The 19031-nt window shown below is 37.9% G+C and overlaps 1 protein-coding gene across 2 annotated transcripts in view; it reads right to left on the bottom strand.

Moving 5' to 3' along the window:
• LOC148847821 (MACPF domain-containing protein CAD1-like) overlaps nt 1-18264 on the bottom strand; it is a 34286-nt gene extending 16022 nt beyond the window's left edge. Inside the window, exons 1-6 of one of the 2 annotated variants that reach the window (XM_088951200.1) lie at nt 17780-18068; nt 17405-17667; nt 13884-14122; nt 11357-11543; nt 11155-11232; nt 5161-5344 (exon numbers count right to left, since the gene is read on the bottom strand). In XM_088951200.1, the coding sequence (XP_088807326.1) occupies nt 5161-5344; nt 11155-11232; nt 11357-11543; nt 13884-14122; nt 17405-17437 (721 nt within the window). In that variant the 5' untranslated portion in view covers nt 17438-17667; nt 17780-18068. Of the gene's footprint in view, nt 1-5160; nt 5345-11154; nt 11233-11356; nt 11544-13883; nt 14123-17404 lie in introns of both variants that reach the window. The other variant, XM_088951198.1, reaches the window with a different exon arrangement.
• Between the last annotated feature and the right edge of the window lie 767 nt (nt 18265-19031).

Raw genomic sequence — 19031 nt, 5'->3', positions numbered from 1 at the left:
TCACTTGAATGATGACAGGTCAGCATTCATTTTTTTTCTTTTGATAATAAAGAACCATTCATTAAAAAGAGAGAGAATACAAGAAAGGAAGGTGAACCAAGCAGAGAAACGCTAATGAGAGACATCTCTAATCCTCCCCCTCGAACATCTCCTCCTGCCCAACATCTGCCTTGTTCCAGACCTCTCCCCCTTCCCCAATTGACATGTTTTTCGGATTCTCAGACTCTCTTTCCTCCTCTCAACTCTTTGATTGCTCTTCTAGCAAAAGCCTCATCACCCAAAAAGAACAAACCAAGAGTTTTGCCAACTTCAACATTTTTCTCAACAATTTTCTCAAGAGTCAGACAACCTACCTTTCCATTTTTTTTCTTCCAAAGATCTTTCCCACTATTCTTCTCTTGAGATGGATTCACCATTTAAGCATCCGAACTAATGGAGTCCAGTGCCTCTACCCAACCTGGGTTCTCTGACACCAACACTCTTATCCTCTTCCTTTTTTCTCTTATACGCTCTCTTATAGTTTTTTGTAGGACCTGTCCCAACCAATCCAAGATTCAGACGTAAAAATATTTAGTAACGTGAACAATATGTGTGTTGTTTGATGCTTCTTAGGAACTGCCAAATCGACAACAATCTCAGATTTTTTTCCTCTATCTTCCTTCTGTGACTCAGGTCAACATCTAATGTGCCAATCACAACTTCCTCAATCAAGGAATTAACAACAAGAGAAATCTTGTCCAAAGAGCAGCACCTAGCATCTCCCTCTCTGGCTATATCTAGACCTAGAAATTAGGTTGGATGGGTTGGGTTTGGGTTGGGTCAAGACACTTCGGGTTGATTTTGGGTTGAATTGAATTTTAGGTTGGGTTAGCAAATGCTAGACCCTAACCCTAAATGTTCATGTTAGGGTTGACCCAAGGGTCAATACGGATCAACCCTAAAAATAATTGGAATTTCAAAAAATAAAGGAAAAATACATAAAATTCAAAATTAAAGGAATTAACTTATTAACCTTAAAATTTCAAAGATAAAAAACTTTAAATTTCAAAGAGTAAAGACAAATAGTAAAGATTAATGAGTGAAAACTTCTAACAATACATAAATAGTCCCAATTAGACCTTACAATCAAGTTAGTGGGTTGACCCATGACCCAACCCAATTTTTTTCCAGGTTGGGTTAGATCAAGGCCATTCTCAAATTTGGATAGTTAGATATGAGACCCTAACCCTGTTTATTTGGGTTGGGTTGGGTCAGGTTCACAGGTTGGGTCAACTTTTTGTTAGGTCTAGTTGTATCCATTTCAAAAACATTAGGTAAATGTCTTGTACTTTCTCAAGATCGTCATCCCCATCCCCAAGACCAAGCTCCACCCCAACAACCTCCTCTAGGCCACATTGAGCCAAAAAAGCAATCTCAAGACAATGAAATATCATTCTAGAAAAATAGCACTCTAAACACTTTCCTGATCCTAATCCCCAGAAGAGCAATCATCCGAATAATCTTTCTGACCACTTTTGTTGTCCACATGTTCCTCCTCAATGGTTGCACCATTCCTCTTTCCATCTCTATTGTAGTTGGTAATCACCCAAACTCACTTTTCTTCCTTTCCCTTTTGCACCTTAGAAGATTTAGCTCAAACTGACTCCCTAAGCTTGTTAATCTTGAATCGCTTGGAAATACCAAATCTCCTCTTATCCACCAGTAGCTTAGTCAGACAATTAACACATCTATTCTTAGGCTTCATTAAAAGCTCCCTACTTGAGCCTCCAACTGACCCTACATTCCTAAGGAAGAAGAAGGAAAATAAAATTCAAAAAATATTGGGGCTGAACCCTTATTTTTGTTATAGGAAAAGAAGAAAATAAATAGTATTGGTTGTAGTAGTAGTAGAAGAAGAAGTAGAAGAAGAATATATGGAAGAGAAAAATGTACTGATTAGATAAAATTTTTAGTTCTTCCTTATTGGTTCAGGTTTTTAAGTCTTCGAGGGTTCAATACAGCATTTAGCAATGTTTGTGTTGATTAAACCCTAATAAATAAGAAAATAATAAAAAGAAATTAGTATATAAACACACAAAATGATTATTTTAGTTTAATAATGTCTATTTTATAATTATAATCTCATAAAAGAATGAATAAAAAAGTTTTTATAGTAGGAAGTAGAAAACTGTTAGGCGATTAGGCGAGGCGAGCCTCAAAGGGTGCCTCGTTGCCTAGGCATCACCTTGACAACTATGCATTCTAATGGGCCTCCCTCTCTCCACGCCTCTTTGATTCCCAACTTGCCATCCTCTTTAGAGAAAACTTTGTTCAAAATACCCAAACTACCCTCATCTTCAACCTAGGAACCATCCTGTTCAAATGGACCCCTCAATTTCTCAACAGACTCAGCAGCCTCCTAAGGACTTTTCCTATTCTCTTCCTTCCACAACTCCAAATTATCAACCCACCTCATTGAATAAGATCCTTCAACAACAAGTCTTAGATCATAGTTCTCTCCAGCAAAGTGAAGTGATAAGGACGAAGGCACCGAATGTATTTCAAAAAATTTCCACCAAAATGCGCATAGCGTCTTCCATGAACTCATTCTTGAATTAACATATCTAAACCTGCCACAAGCTTCTCCCAAAGCTTTAAACGTCTGAAAACACCAGGTGTACAAAAGGAATCCCAAAAATATTAGTCCAAAGCAAACTTGATGGACCCAAACCTCTAACCACACCAACCAAAGGATTCCATCACCCAAGCCTTAATTCAAGAGAATGAGAAACTCACATTGTTGTCAAATCAAAGTTTCAATGCTTCACCCTCATTGTCAAAGATAAACAAGAAGAGACCAGCATTCAACTTATTGACCTGAAACGAACTACTTGGATGCCAAACATCAACTGCCCAATCATCAACTATCCTATCCCTAGCGGCCTCCTCGTCTGAATCAGAATTAACAAACAACCAACCAAGCTCCTCCCCAGTAACCTCAAACACCCAAAGACACCATCAGTCAAATTCACAAACACCTCCCTCATCGTAGATCCTAACACTCCAAAAAACTTTCATGGGCCTTCAAAACCTCCACCCTCGAAGGTGGTACAAAAATAAAAACCACACATCTGCTGTTAGATGTTTGTCAGATAGTAAACTTCAAGTTCAAACATCTGCTGGTAGGTGTTGGAAAAACTTCACTTGTTCATCTGATTGTTAAAGGTTCTTCTATTGCTTGCCCTCAAACAATTGGATGTTCAGTTAGTGTAAAGGTGAAGACTGACTGACTTCACGTTGCTAAGGCAATTTGGAGCTGTACCTGTAACCTAGAAATTGTGATTATTTTTTTTCCTGCTTCTCTGTCCAGCACTTCACTTATGGAAGTTCAGGTAATTCATCTAATAGCATTAAAGGTAATACAAAGGGGTTCTTTGTTGAACTTTGGATGTATCAGCATCCATGCTCTTTTTTTTATAGGGAAAATCTATGATGCGGGAAAGATATGGTATGGAAAAAATTTTGACCAATCAAAACCCACCCATGAATTTTGATAAATAACACCTTATCCGCTACCATGTTTATGATTCCAGTTTATTGGTCAGTTGTTTTTCGGATGTCATATCATTTCCATATCATGGTCGAACCCTTTTTTATAAGAAAAGAGATCATCTATCATGAACTACCTCGTCCATTCCATGTTTCCCAAAGATTTAAGGTGCTGAGATGCCTAAGAGATGCATAAAAGGAATACTGTGCAGGTAGGAATGTGACAAAGCACCCCTAGTTTGCACTAGTTACTGCTACCCACCCCTTACTTTACCATCCTTTCTTTGTTAGAAGTTCCCCCTTGGGGATTCAAACACTAAAAGAGCTGATCTCGCCCTACTCCCTGCCTTGCTAGTGCACCAGCCATACTATTAGCTAATCTTGGCCTCCATCTGTGCTTGACTCCCAACTGCCTTCTTTTTATCAGAAATTGACTCGCAACTGCCTTGCCATCTTTTTAATGACCTGAACTTCATATCTTTAATGCCATGACCCTGTACTGTCATTTAAGAGCCATCCTACAGGAACATGGGAGTCACCTTCAACCATCAGATTTCTAAATTTAATGAGATAAGCATTTCGGGATGGCAGATACTCTAGCTAAATAAGGGGCTATTAGGCATCAAATGTTTTGGGCAAAGCTGTAAATTTTTGTTGTTTGGGGTGGAGAATAATCCCACCCATTGTAATCTTAAATTTGGTTTTAATAAAATATTTTCTTATTGATCGGAAAAAAATCAAAGAGATCATCCAGCATGTGGAAGAAATGAAATATAACAATGAAATGTTTTTACTTTTCTTTCTACCAGTGAAGTACCTCGTTTTCCTTATCAGAAACCATGTTTCCAAACCTAGAAATTGTTAATTTCTTGATAGATGACAGAAATATGACAGTTAGAGAAGTCAAAAGCACCAGTGTTTTATCAACCCTGATCACTAATTGCTTATGTCTAATATACAGAATTGCATGTTCGGGGTCATCTCAACATTGTTAGCCATGCTCCCAACAGTGTGACTCTAGGTGCAGTATATTGTATGAAACATTGGTACTTCATGAAACTCTAGGACTTGATGAATTACCATCCAATGGAAGTCTCTTTTTCCTCTCAAACCATATGGCCTATAGAATGGACAACCAGCATATCTTTTCTTCCTTAGACATTCCCAGAATCTGCCATTCTCCCGAAGGTGCTTTCATGGTACTTGGAAAGCACCAGTATTAGTTTAATGTCCTGATAAAATGGTCCCAAAGAGCTGCACTAAAGCATCACTGTAAAAACAAATGACTTGAAGTCGTTATGTATGTGTGTGTGTGTGATAGCATGCGGTTGGCTGAGTTGACACAGAGTTGACACAGACAAGAACATCAAATTAGTAGTCTGCTGGTTGGCTGGGTTGACACTTTGTTGCTTTTTTTATCAGTTTCTTTTTAAGTTTTATTCCAATTAGTAGTCTGCTGGTACAGAGTTGACACAGACAAGAACATCAAATAATTGTTTGCTCACTAGTAGCATGCCAAAGCTCTGCAACATATTCATATTTCATAATATTTCCATTTACGGACACTTATTCTCGGGCAAACAAATTTAAGTACAGAGACAAGAATTCAAAGAATGTTAAACCAGATCTTACACTCCAAGTACAAGTCAATAGCACGGGCCAGATGTTTTATCCCAGGCATTTCTCCCAGCAGTGAAACAAGGGGAGAAAACGTCATGCTGATGACATCTGGTGCCAAATTAACAGTTTCTAACCATTTGGCATGGCTCTGTACAAGATCGTCCCCTCCTCTTCTCCTAAAAATGACAGTAACATCCTGAAACAAAAAGATATGTTCTGAGCATAAGAAATATCTTCAGATTTCATCCCAACATAATAATTGTATCTAGGAAAACAATGCACCAGAGTTAGTTATCAGAAGGGGATTACCAAAAAAATATATATATGCCCAATACTTAAGCTCAAAGTACATGCTCATGGCTAGCAATGAAGGCACAGTCAAAGCATGGGGAACAATGTATTTTGTCTAAGCCCAAAAACATGATCATTTTGGAATACTCAATGAGTATAGTACATCCGGAGTAATATTGACCACAACTGCAATGCCACCCATACAAGTTAATCAAGCCTATCTTTTAATGTGTTGCCTTGAACATCATGGATCTGTGGTGAAGGACCCAGTTGTTAGTGTTTACTAAAAACAGGCAATACATTGGGCCCCATATGATGCACCAGATCCACGGTGTTCAAACACCTTTTTTATCTGTAGCAGTGAAAGTTTTATTTAATTTGATACAAAAGAATGTAGTAAGTACAATATTCCAAGGATCCCTTATGCATAGGCTGCCCATACCCCTATCCCATTCATTCTGTTTTAAAGTTACTCAAATTATATTCTTTTGCCCAAAAACAATGCTCTGATTACAAATTTATAATTGAGGCCAATACTTTTCTGCCCTATTAACCCATTGTTTGGCTAGAGCATCAGCCAGCCCATTTGCCAATGTATGGACCCATTGGAAATTTGCCACCTCATTAGCTAGCTGCCCAATTTCTCTCATGACAAGTCGATACTCCCAACGTCATTTTTTTTTTGAGAAAGGGTAACACTTTCATTCAGCAAAAAGAGATGTACATGAGAGGATGCACACAGAAGTACAAGGCTTTACAACAAAAAACAAACCTTTCACACATCTGGAAATCTATCAGCATTATACCAAAAAAAAAACAATGTCCTCTCTAGGGATCCATCTGAAACTGCAGCTTCGAAAGGAGGTGAGTTCGTTTATTTCAATAAGAAAATGGCCAAGTCACCAAAGGCTATTGTCTGAATTGGTGGCCTAGCCAATCATGTTCCTGGAATCTCCCTCAACAAATTCATTATTTTTCACCCCTCTCCACCCCTACTTCCCCTAGTAAATTTTCCAAATTGAGTGCTTTGACCACCCGTAATGTTTGTAGCACCGCTTTCAATTTGGCTCTCAAAGAATCACAGTAGCATATTTGCCCTGAATATGATGCTATTATGGAAACTTATTCAGTTATTCCTTAACACCCCACCAATACCTGATGGCCTCTGGTTCTCCATGGAATAACCATTAACTCTTCTTTTGTGACTAGTCTTGGAAAATTCTCGAGTTTCTTTCCTCCCATATTGTTCATATTAGAGGCTTAGAGCTTCCCTTGTACTATACAAAATCTTCCCTCTACTAGTTGGCAAAGAGATGAAAGAGGAGATGTATAGATACATCACCTCAATGGGCTCCAACCTGCAACCAAAGAGGGAGACAAACCATACCCATAAGGATGGAATGAGTAGTTTCCTAATTTGCATTACACAAAACATTTGTAACAATTGAGGCACCAATTTGTTCTTCTTTTTTGCAGATAACCACAGGTGTTTATCTTCTCATGGTACACCTTCCAACAGAAAGCCCAAACTTTATGAGGCAACAATCCACTCCACATTTCTTTTACCGAAAAAAAGTTGTACCAACAGAGGCCGAAGAAATGGCAAGAAAGAAGGGAGCATAGTGCACAGATGAATATACCAAAAGGGTTGAATATCCATATTCTGCAATCCAATTTTGACATGTCAAAGAAAACTCCTATTAAGTTATCCAACATATTTAAGGGCATTAACACTTCAAAATCCCTTAGTCCTCTCCAAAAACCAAAAATAGTGTCCTGGTTGGATAGAACAGCAAACTAGTTTTCAGTCAAGCCATATAGGATGACAGCAAAAAGAGGGTTGTGAAACACTCTTTCAATGGTCAAGCCATATAGGATCACCCACCCAAAAATCTTCCCAAAACTTTATTCTATTCCTTAAGCCTACGTCAAGACAGATAAAGGTGATAAAAAGTGAGAGGAAACTGTGAATAGCTTTCCAGGGAAACACCAAGTTTTCTCTAATAGACACCCCAGAATCCCATCTATTTAATAGATGCTGCCACCATCAAGGTTCGAAATTTCGATATGTATCAGGCCGTATCGACCGATACGTATCGTATCGGGGGCTTCCCAATACAACCCTACAGGGGGTGTTTCAGAGTTTAATCTGGTTCAGAGGGTAGACAGACCTTAAACTGACCCCTCTGAACCAGGTTTACAAAAACTACAAAAATAAGGGAAATGAGCTTTGATATAGTCCGATAGACCCCTACCGGCGTATCGTCCGTATCGATATTTTGAACCTTGGCCACCATCTTTTTTATTGATAATTAACAGGAATTTCATTAATATGAAAAACTATATGTACAAATTTACATTCTGTTTTTACAGAGGCCTAGACCTCTCCCCAATCATGTATATTACAACTTAGACCAGAACAAATGATCCCTCATAACCCCTTCTTTGGCTAAATTATCAGTCAGTCTCATAGAGTTAGCTGATCTTTAAACCCACTGCACTATAATTGCCATGCTTCTTCACAGTTCATCAACCATCCTGTTACCACCTTTGAATCCCCTTCCATTATTAATTCCTGTATATTCAGTTCTTTAGTTCTCCTGACACCTTCCACTACAGCCATCACTGCTGGATGCAGGCCACCACCTTATGCCATAATTTATCAGAATCCAATGGAAGGTGTGTCAACCATTTACTTAGCATAGCACAATTTCTAAGCCTCAAACTCTGAACCCGCAAATACCCTTGATCTTTTCTTCTAGCACAAGATCTAAGAACTGTAAACCATTCCCTGATAATGGAGTTAGTAGTAGCATCATTGAGAAATTTTAAACTCAGTAAATATATCTTATTAAGGTCAATTTATACACCATCTTGCAAGGTGTTTTTCTTGTCTTTTGAAAACTCTAGCATTTCTTTCTTCCAGGATACACCAAAAATTTGGCATGTACTAAGAATCTCCACATAATCCTACATCTAGTACATAGGGGTATTGTATATCACGATTCCTATTAAGTAGAATATTGAATACAAACAGCTCAACAAAAGTGGTTCCATATTGAAAAAGCATAACTACAATAGATGAAGAAATTATTCAGTCCCCCCCCCTCCGCCATAAGATTGAAAGCAGCCTGCAGAAATGAGGACATCAGACTTCACTTTCATAAACCTCTATTTCCTTTAGTATTTTCAATTATTAAAATGACTCAAATTATTGATCTTATGCCTCATAAATTACCAGGCTACACAAAATCATGTCCAAGATCATCATCATCATCATCATCCAAGCCTTATCTCAGCTATATGGGATCAGCCATATGAATCCTGTTTTGCCATTCCGTTCTGTTTAATACCATATCCATTGTAAATTATGGGCCCATAAATCATCTCTTACTATTTCAACCCATGTCCTTCTTGGTATACCCCCAGCCCTTCTATCCACTTCAACTTGCAACAAGACCTATTCATGGGCCGGGCTTTGGACTCAAGCCATGAACATTTTACACTGCTTCTTTTCTTTCATTATCTTATTAAACAGCTTTGTTATTCATAATAAGCTTATCTCTCCCATACCTTTCCACACTTCTATTGGAATCTAATCGAGCCTTAACATGTTTCCCTTCTTCATCTTATTTGGTATCTCTTTCACTTCAATAGTTCTAATTTTACAAAAGTACATGTTATTTTTAACACTATTAGCATTACTAATCTCTCCTCCATTAGCATCCTCTACATGTTGTTCATTTAATAATTTCTCAAAATAGTTTTTCCACCTTTGCTTGATTTCCCCATCCTTTACGAAGACTCTTGATCTCCCCCTTTAATGCACCTAACATGCTTTAAATCTCTATCTCTCCTTTCTCTCATTTTTTTAGTTTATCAATTTCTTTTTCTCCCTATTTATTGCCTAACTTATGATAAAACTCATCATATGATTTATCAAAAAAAGTAAAACTCATCATATGTCCTAAATTTAATTTCACTTCCTTTCTTATGATTTTATATTTTTCCTGGTTTCTTGAATTTTAAGCATCTTTATTCTACACCTAAGTTTCTTTTAACATGCTCTTTATGTAGTTGGCCATTTCAAGACATATCATTAGTCTCTCCATCTAAATTCCATTTTCCTTCTACTATCAACCTATCTCTAAATTAAGCTAGTTTTTCTCCTTTTAGATTTTTTCACCTAATTCTTGGACACCTATTTCTCTTCCATTTCCAAATGCACACATCCACCACAACTAATTTATGTTGTGTGGTTAAGCTTTCCCTTGGAATAACTTTGCAATCCTTGTACATCATTTGTCCTACTCTCATAGCAACGAAAAAATCTCAAGCTTTTCAACCTTGCCCCATTGGGAAGTTGGCTGTGGAGAATTTCATCAGAATCAAACAAACTCTGGAGGAAGGTGATTGGGGAGAAATATGGCTTAAGGAATAATGGATGGGATGCTGGTATTCCCTCTGGCACCTATGGTTGTGGGGTGTGGAAAGGAATTTGTAACGCTTACAGGCAGTTCAGCAGTGGTGTTAAATTTAAAGTGGGAGATGGAAGAAAAACTAGGTTCTGGTTAGACTAGTGGACTGGTGACAACACCCTAAGAGAGCTGTTCCCAGCCCTGTACAATGTGGCTGTAGATAAGGAAGCCTTAGTGGCCGATTCTCTGTGTCTCCAGGAAGGGAGGCTATGCTGGGTTCCTCCCTTCAGGAGAAGTTTCAATGACTGGAAAATTCAGCAGATGGCAGCTTTTCTTAACCTGTTACAAGACCAGCAGATAAGTTTTCAAGAGCAAGATTCAACAGTTTGGAAATGGTCAAAATCCGGAGAATTCACAGTCAAATCCTTCTACAATTTTCTGGTGGGAAGGTCTGAAGCCCCCTATCCCAGCAAGGCCATTTGGAGGAACTTGGATCCTCCAAGAATCAAGTTTTTTTGTTTGAGTGGCCGCTCTGGAGAGGTGTTTGTCCAAAGAAATGCTGCGGAATAAAGGTCTTATTCTGCCAGATTGGAGGTGATGTTTTTGCAATATGCAAATGGAAGCTTCTGGCAATCTCTTCCTTCATTGCAAATTTAGTTCTGCAGTATGGGCACACTTCTTCAAATCCCTGAATCTAAGCTGGTGCATGCCAGCCTCAGTTAGAGCTCTGCTAGAGGAGTGGCATATTCAGGGACTGTCGACAAAAGGAAAGTTATGCTGGGCTTCCATCCCTCCAGCAGTTATGTGGGCTGTGTGGTCAGAAAAGAACAACAGGATTTTTGAGAAAAAATCTACTACTGAAGCTGAGGTCATTAACTTGGAAATAGAGGTTTTGAGAAGTTGGATGTCTATACATAATGATTTTAGAGACAGTATATCCGATTATAACTTTTTGAGGATGGCCTTGTTTTGAGGTCCTTCATTTTGTACAGCTTCTCTTTGTACACAGGACCTTATATTAATACAATCATACTTTACCTTCTTTCAAAAAAAAAAGGAGAAAATCTATTTGACTTATGTTTGATCCACTTTTAAAATCATGTCCTAGGTATGAATACATAATTTGTGGAACCTATCAAAAAAATACATAATTTATTGAAGTTCTTATCTAATATCAATACCATGTCATGCTAATTATTTTGATGATTCTTAATAAAAGTTCAATTACTTATCAAAAAAATCAAATACCATGCCAAGACAATCCTCTCAAATACAGAAGGGAATAATGATTATTTACCTCTTTACCACTTATAGATGGAACAGTAGAAAGGTGAGGATGTATTTCTCGGCTGTTAAAATAGGATGGATCTGCCACCTGAACATTTGGAGATATTCAAAAGCTAGTATCATCAGTTGTAACTATTTATTGTTGCATATGATACAAATAGTATCTGAATGGAACAGAAGTAACAAAAAGTGAACTACAACATAAAACTAGCCTTGTATTTTGCCAGAAGAGCACTATGCTGGTTTTCCAAGTCAAATCTCTGATTACTGATTTCTTTGAGGTATTGCTTAATTTCCATTGCTGACAAAGGAGATGATTGGTGCTGCTTGACATAAACTACATCTCTACCACCAATTGTTGCAGAAGTAATGACATGGGTACCAAAATTTTCAATAAAGCTGAAACAGAATACCATTGGAAATGCTAATTAGAAAATGGAGTGGAGCTTTTGTAATGATTTTTTTTTTTTGATAAATAACATCAATTCCATTAAAATAATGAATAGATACAAGAAGATCCCCTTAGAGGCGCGAGGAGCAGCCTCTCCAAACAACAAATACACAAACTACAACAGAGAAAACATGAATGTTGAAATTAAAACAATAGTTACAATTATGCCCAGAACAATGTTTCCCTATTTATCCCTTGTTTTGCCAAGACATCAGCAAAAGCATTAGCTGATCTCCCAACCCATTGTACTGTTATAGACATATTTCTTGTCAGCCATTTGAATTTCTTTAACTCATTTTTGTAGCCCCAAGTGACATCCTCCGGATTATTTAACCAGTCCACCACTGTCTTAGAGTCTCCTTCAATCAGAAGCTGCTCCACACCCACTTCTTTTGCAAGAAGTATTCCTTGTATTGCAGCTAGCAGTTCTGCCCGGATAGAGTTCCCAACTCCTAAAGGGCCAGAGTAGATTAAGACAACCTCTCCAGCCTCATTCTTCAGTACACCTCCCATCCCAGAGGGACCCGGGTTACCCCGGCTACTCCCATCAAAATTCAGTTTCAAAGAACCAAGAGGAGGGGGGACCCAGCTAGTCACTACCCTTCCCTTGTAGGAGGAACAGCTTGCTACCAACTTCCAATCCTTCCAACAATCAGCAAAAGTAAAATAGTTAAATAATTCTAGAGTCTTTAACCAATGTAAAGACCTGGACAAAATGCAGTCCTTTAAGGTTTGACTGCTTCATCCTTTTTCTTGGAAGATTCTGGCATTCCTTTCTTCCCATACTGTCCATAACAATGCTGCTCGTGAGCATCTCCACATTTTCCTTCCTCTTTTATGGGGCCAAGAGAAGAAAGAAGGGTTAAAGATTGTGCTTACTTCTGCTGGCATATCTCAACTAGACCCAAACAAAGGTAGAAGCCAAGCCCAGAGCTCTGCAGTGACACTACAAGATAAAAAAAGATGATTACAATCCTCACCATGAGATCTGCAAAGAATGCACCAGTTTGGTGAAATACAAAGGACGGGTCTTCTCTTTTGTAGGTTGTCCATTGTGTTTATTTTACCATGCCACACTTCCCAACACAAAGTCATAACCTTGGGGGGGACTGGCCTACACCAGACTTCTTTGAAAGGGAAACTCTGATGAGAGGGAGATTGGAAGAGGAACTTGAAAAAGGAACCACAAGAAAAAGACCCTTTGGGGTGAATGGCCCAAATCCTTTTATCAGGTTTCAAGGGATTCAACCAAACCTTATCAAGGAGACACAGAAGAGTAGACAAACACTCAATCTTCTCATCCCTTAATCCTCTACGGAAACCAAAATCCCAAGACAAAGTTGGTAAGGATAAATTCGACAAAAGGAATTTTGAGATCACCTCATTTTTATACAAGGAAACAGAGTACAATTGACTGAATATCCTTCTTATTGTGACCTATCAGGCTCCAACCAAACATATCATAACTACCATGTCCTAGGGCAAAGGTGCTAAGTGCATAAATCCATTAGGGTATGGCATCAATAACCAATAAGATGCAACATAAAATATCCCATAGTAACAAATTGACCCAAAAGGAAGATAATTGCTAGTCTTTTACTTCCTTTCGATCTTCAAGTAACTAAAGATAGCTTCATTCCAGCTATATGTAGTCAGTTATACAAATCCTGTTTTACCATTCCACTCTATCAAGGACCATATTTTCATCAAATACCTTAAAGAATGCCCTGCAAAGAATGAGATCTAAACACAGTTCACGATTCATATCCATAATGGTTTGACAGAACATTTATTCCAGCTGTCAACTTGAAATAACCCTCCTTACTTGGACTTGGGACCAGAAACGCAAGAAAAGATCAACACTATGGGTATTGGATCCATGCCACCCAATCAGGGTTAATGAGCTCTACTGTTGTATATTCACCATAGATATGTCTTTGTTGTTTCCCATGATAGCTAAATTAATCAAGAATTCAAGATAAAGAGCCATTACCCAATAATGGTTCCGGCCATCTAGGGTCTTTAGGTGGACTGGATGCAGACCTAACCTTTGGCATTTTTTACACAGGGTGGCTGCTCTCAGACCCAAATATATGTTCTCATGCTTGTCAGCCCAAGATTTTACCACTGGACCAGAAATGGCCCCTTATATCCTTCAAGATCCAAAACATAGATAATCCACCTTTTTGTATGGCATTAGGAGACTAGTAATGCTCAATTGAAAACACACTACCATGACATTAAGGTTGATCATGCAAGTATAACAATACATAGGTTGAATTATTCACCTCGCCAGCGATGCAGGATCCCATGTCTGTGGAACAGAACGCTTGATATCGTCATGTAAAATTAAATCTGTCTTTGCCAATTTAACTGTAAACAGAGGAATAAAATGTCCAACCATGGCAAGAGATTTTGTATTTGTTGCATCGATTTGCCAAGAACCAGTGAAATTGAACATGGAGTTAAAGCATCCAAGAGGAATATGGCCAGATATACCCGACTTCTTATTGAAATGCTCAGCCATCTGGAATATCATACACCAAAGGTATTGCATTTTACATTGTTTCACCAGAAAGAATATAATACCATTTACTACTTCTATCACTAATTGATGCAAATAAATCTAAAGCCAGTTTGTACATGCATGGATTAACACATTCTGTTCGTAGATTTGGAAATACAGTTATTCTAAAGCATATAACATGAAAAGAATTAAACCTCACTCAAAAATATAGAAATGTAGGCCTTTGGGCTTTTGGGAAAAAAATGTAGAAACATAGTAGGCTTTCTTTCTTTTGAAGAAGAATAAGAAGAAACATAACAGGTAAATCAAAATTTTAAAATTTAAATCTTTCATCTAACACATTTGAGATATAAGCAAACTACCTTACCTGTGAACCACAGATGTGACATGTGAAGGTCAGTTCTACAAACTACCAAGCAAGTTTTTGTTAATGCAAATGGGACAGATAAATAAAATTAAAGTTTTGGAATAAGTCAGTGTGTAATTTGAATGAAAGTACAAGCAAAAGGGATACTCACAACTCTCTTAATAAACAGAGCATCTGAACGAACAATAGTTTTGGAACCTAATTTGGCTTGTCAAGGCATTTTTCCCTATATCAGTTATAGTTTATATGCTACTACTGAGATATGTAAAGAAATCTTTCTTTAAAAATGTTATGATAAATTGCATTTAGGTTTTCTTCTGTGCGGTTATACTTTGTTAGATGTAAGTTCTTCTTGGCATATTCATCTTCATTAACTTGATGGCATTATCTTAGCTGACAGTCTGCTTGAATGAAGAAATGTAGGTTCTGGCAAGAAGGGCACACCATTTGAGACTGGAGTTTAGAGATACTAATCATCAGCAAGTATCTGATAGGGATTTGCTCATAAAAGTATCAACAAATAGTAACAACATTGATTTTGATTAACCTTCTCCCTTCAGGATTTACAACATTGATGTCAGATGTCCACATGAAATGGCCAACCTTACCCATTTATTGTTATATATTGAACATCAATCAATCTTAATGGTGCTCACTGACTAACATGAAACTGGACTGACTGTTGAGTGCTTCACATACTGTTGCATACAGTTCTTTAATCAACATGCACATCTCATTTTTATATCCTTTTTCTAAGAAAGTAAAACAGAAAAGACTATTATTTAGATAGGAGTGTAGATGTAAATTGATATATAAAAAAGAGAAAGAAACTTTCTTTTTCTTTTAAAGGAACATAATAGTGATAAACTAAGAAAACCACTTCATGTCTTCAAATGAAAAGTGTTGGTGCGGTGGCAAGGCGACCGAAGGCGACAGGAAAGTCAAAGAACATGGGGAAGAGGGGGGGAAAAGAGGAGAGAAGGGAGGGTCTTCTTCTAAGAAGCCCTAGGTCAAGGTTATATGATATTGTCTGATGTAGGGGAGAGTTATTCTCCTTTTTATAGAGAGGACCCCAAATCCATAAGGAGAAAGGTCTAAAAGGAGGCCTTTCCTATTAGGAAAGGGGATCTTTATGTCATCTATTGAGGGAGTACCATTGGGATTTCATCACGTGCCTAGCGAAATCCTTCAAAGACAAAGTTTCCTTTCTCTTAAAGATTCTCACGTGGCATGTATAGGCTACGTCCTCTTACGGGTTTCCTAGTGGCCACATGTTAAAGGGCAAGATCTAGCTGGCGATGTTATCGTCAGGCAACACCCATTGTTTGTCGTGGGTCCCAAGAGATGTTTTAGTCTTGGATGGTCTTTCGTGCTTATCGCAGATCCCAAGTAGCTTTTAAGCTCATTGTAATTTCTGTAATGGATATTAAGCTCATCGCAAAGTCTACGATGGTTATTAAGCTCATCGCAAGTCTGCAATGGTTATTAAGCTCATCGCAAGTCTGCGATGGTTGTTAAGCTCATTGCAAGTCTGCGATGATTATTAAGCTTATCGTAAGTCTGCGATGGTTATAAAGCTTATTGCAAGTCTGCGATGGTTATTAAGCATTTAAGCCCATCACAGGTTCTGGGAGATTCCGCATGTTGTTAGATTTGTGCTCATAACTTTATTTTATATCTGCAATGTAATTGGGGTGATAAAAAACTACATGTACTTACAAAAGGCATTCAATTCAGCAATGTCTTTTAGTATATAATCCAGTTAGATAAGGATAAGCCTAGTCTGCAGCATAAGTTCATCAAAAGATGGGGGGAGTGGGGGGGGAGGGGGGGAGAACCCCCTTAAAAAGTTCAATAGATCACCCATTATGATCTAGATCCCATTACTTGTATCAATCAATCCATGTGGCAACTAAATGTTGAATCATGTCATACAAAGAAATGGGTCTGACCCACTCAGGACACCGACACACCACACTTGACCAACAACTGCATTCAATAACTGAGAAGGTCTCAAGGATAATATAAAGTAGACAACTGAAAAAAGAAAAGAAAGGAAAAGAAAAGCATTAGTGAATTGATAAAAAAAAATGACATTACAATGTCTCTAAGGAACCATGCCTTAACAAGCCAAAGAATACCAACACATTTCTAACAACCTATGCATCTTTATTTTTATTATAAAAATACAAAGTTTTGTAGCTTGCAGCTAATTGTTTTATTGGCCCCACACCCAACTAATGAAAATTCCTATATTAATAAATAAATTAAATGATAAAACTAATTTGTATCCGATGTCTCAATGTGTCATTAACCTAAACAATCCCAGCCCAGACATCCCAAAAAATATCGAACTTAATCACCAACTCATATCATATCAAATTAACATTCTAATTCTTCAGGTTGGAGATTTAAAAATTAAAAAAAAAAAAAAGCAACAAATTGCAACCTATTATCCAATAAGTTACCAAAAAGGGCAGGTAGCACAAAAGCTAAAGAATGAGGACACTCAAACACCTCCACATTGTGAAACAAACCAACATAAATCAGGGAAATGTGTAAGATGTCATATTTCATTTGAATCGAAACAATATTAGGACCAACTAAACGGAGAAAAATCAAAGAAATGAACAAAAAGATGAGAAAATGAAAATCCAATTAACTCTTTTAGAACATCGGAACCCAATAAAAAAATCCATACGCAATTTGTAATTTAGGAAGTAAAACACATTCAAATCAGAGAGAATGGAAAGAAAATAGAACCAGAAAACCAAAAATAGAATATGGGAATTCACAAAGCTCCTATAGCCACCAAAATCACAGAGAAGAAACAAACCCAATTGATAATTTAATTACCATGCAGACCCAAGTCAGAAAAAACGAGAACCCAACAACGAAATCCATCGGAAGATTACCTCGTGGAAGCTACAGGCCGCTCTAGTCTCCATCTTTCCCTTCCCACTGAAAAGCTCGATATCAAAGGAAACATTGGGAAGAACCAAATCGTCAGTGATTAGGAGATCCCTGGTGTTGTTCTCATCGAGATGAACTAGGCGAGAGCCAGGAGCTCCCTTGCAGTAGAGAAGTCGAACATCCGAGGTAACATCGAAGCCTCTACCAAGAGCCTGAATTGCGTTGCAGAGGGTCGTCGCAAGAGCAGCTGAGCTCGACGTCGTCGCTGGGTTTTCCATACGATGTTGAAGGTGAGGAATGTATTTTTCATCGCCGAGGAAGAAAACCAAGAAAAGAAAAAAAACTAATAACAAGAAGAAGAGGTGTTGTTCCTGTACTTCATCTCTCTTGTTTTTTGTTCGTTAGATGTTCTTCGAAAGGAGGCTCTTTGACTGTAATAAAAACTCTGAAAACGCGTTTTTTTCTACTAAGGATTCTGAGTTGACTGGTCTTTCACAAGTTTTCGCCACTTACTCCTCTCTTCCCGACTCCACCTCACCACGCTCGCAAACATGCTGTCTCGGTTTCTTTCTGGGTTGTTCACTGGTTCCCTCTCTCTCTCTCTCTCTCTCTCTCTCTCTCTCTCTCTTTCTCAACTTCCGACAGATGAGCGTGAGCTTCTAGAGTGTCAACGGGTAACCTTGACCCGACATGTCCAAATTAGACATTTCGGTCAAGAAGGTTCTGGCACTCTGCATTACTGTGTTACGCCATATCTGATGGTTTTAGTTGGGTCCATTCGTGGGCCGTCCTGATTGCTTAAAAGAAATGTGCAGATGGCAAGCAATGGAGCAATAGACCAGACTCGTATCTGGATGACGCCAAGACATAATGGGTCTTGAAGTTAATTTGACAGAGTAGGGCGCAAAACGAAAAATCAGTATCAATCTGCTCTTATGCCCCATTTGGGAGGCCTCATACATTAATACATAGATGCTATGATGAAGCTATTGGAGACATGTACCAGCAGCATAGCAGGGAACCCATAAATGGCTGTACAATGATCAAATTTGACTCTCCAATGTCTCTCTCTCTCATTTGGGGCTAAATCCATGTGGACGATTTGTGATATAAAATTCATTGTTGCACAATGACCAACTAGCTCATCAAGTTGGACAATTTGTTCTGTGAGTCAATTTTCATATATTTTTATATTACTTACAAGGTACGAGTAGTCAAATATCTTACATTTGCATAAGTCAATAAAGAAATTAAATGACTAACAATATTATATAGAAAACTGAAAATGGGATTATTACAGAGGTAAACAGTAATTGAGATGGTCACTCAGCATCCCTCTGAATAAGGTACGGAGTCTAATCCATATAACTGCAGGCTCTCCATAATAAGGTCATAAGGTCAATGAAGTTCCCACCCCTTAATCTCATATAATGTGTAACATGTAATTGCAAAGAGAGGTGAAAACAATGGGTGTTATTGATTTAATCAACTCTTTATACAATTCAATCCTGATGTAGGCACACTGTATCATTAATGGTGTTATCAGAGTTTTTATTAGGATCCATTTGGTTTGCAGTTGAAATTGGAATCGAAATTCTTTGTAACCGGAATTGAAATGGTCTATTCTTA

The sequence above is a fragment of the Nelumbo lutea genome, chromosome 6 (genome assembly GCF_056320005.1).
Source record: "Nelumbo lutea isolate HS-2025 chromosome 6, American lotus-T2T, whole genome shotgun sequence".
NCBI classification, from domain to species: domain Eukaryota; kingdom Viridiplantae; phylum Streptophyta; class Magnoliopsida; order Proteales; family Nelumbonaceae; genus Nelumbo; species Nelumbo lutea.
Note: the sequence above shows the minus strand (reverse complement) of the source record. Positions and strands in the feature narration are given on the sequence as shown.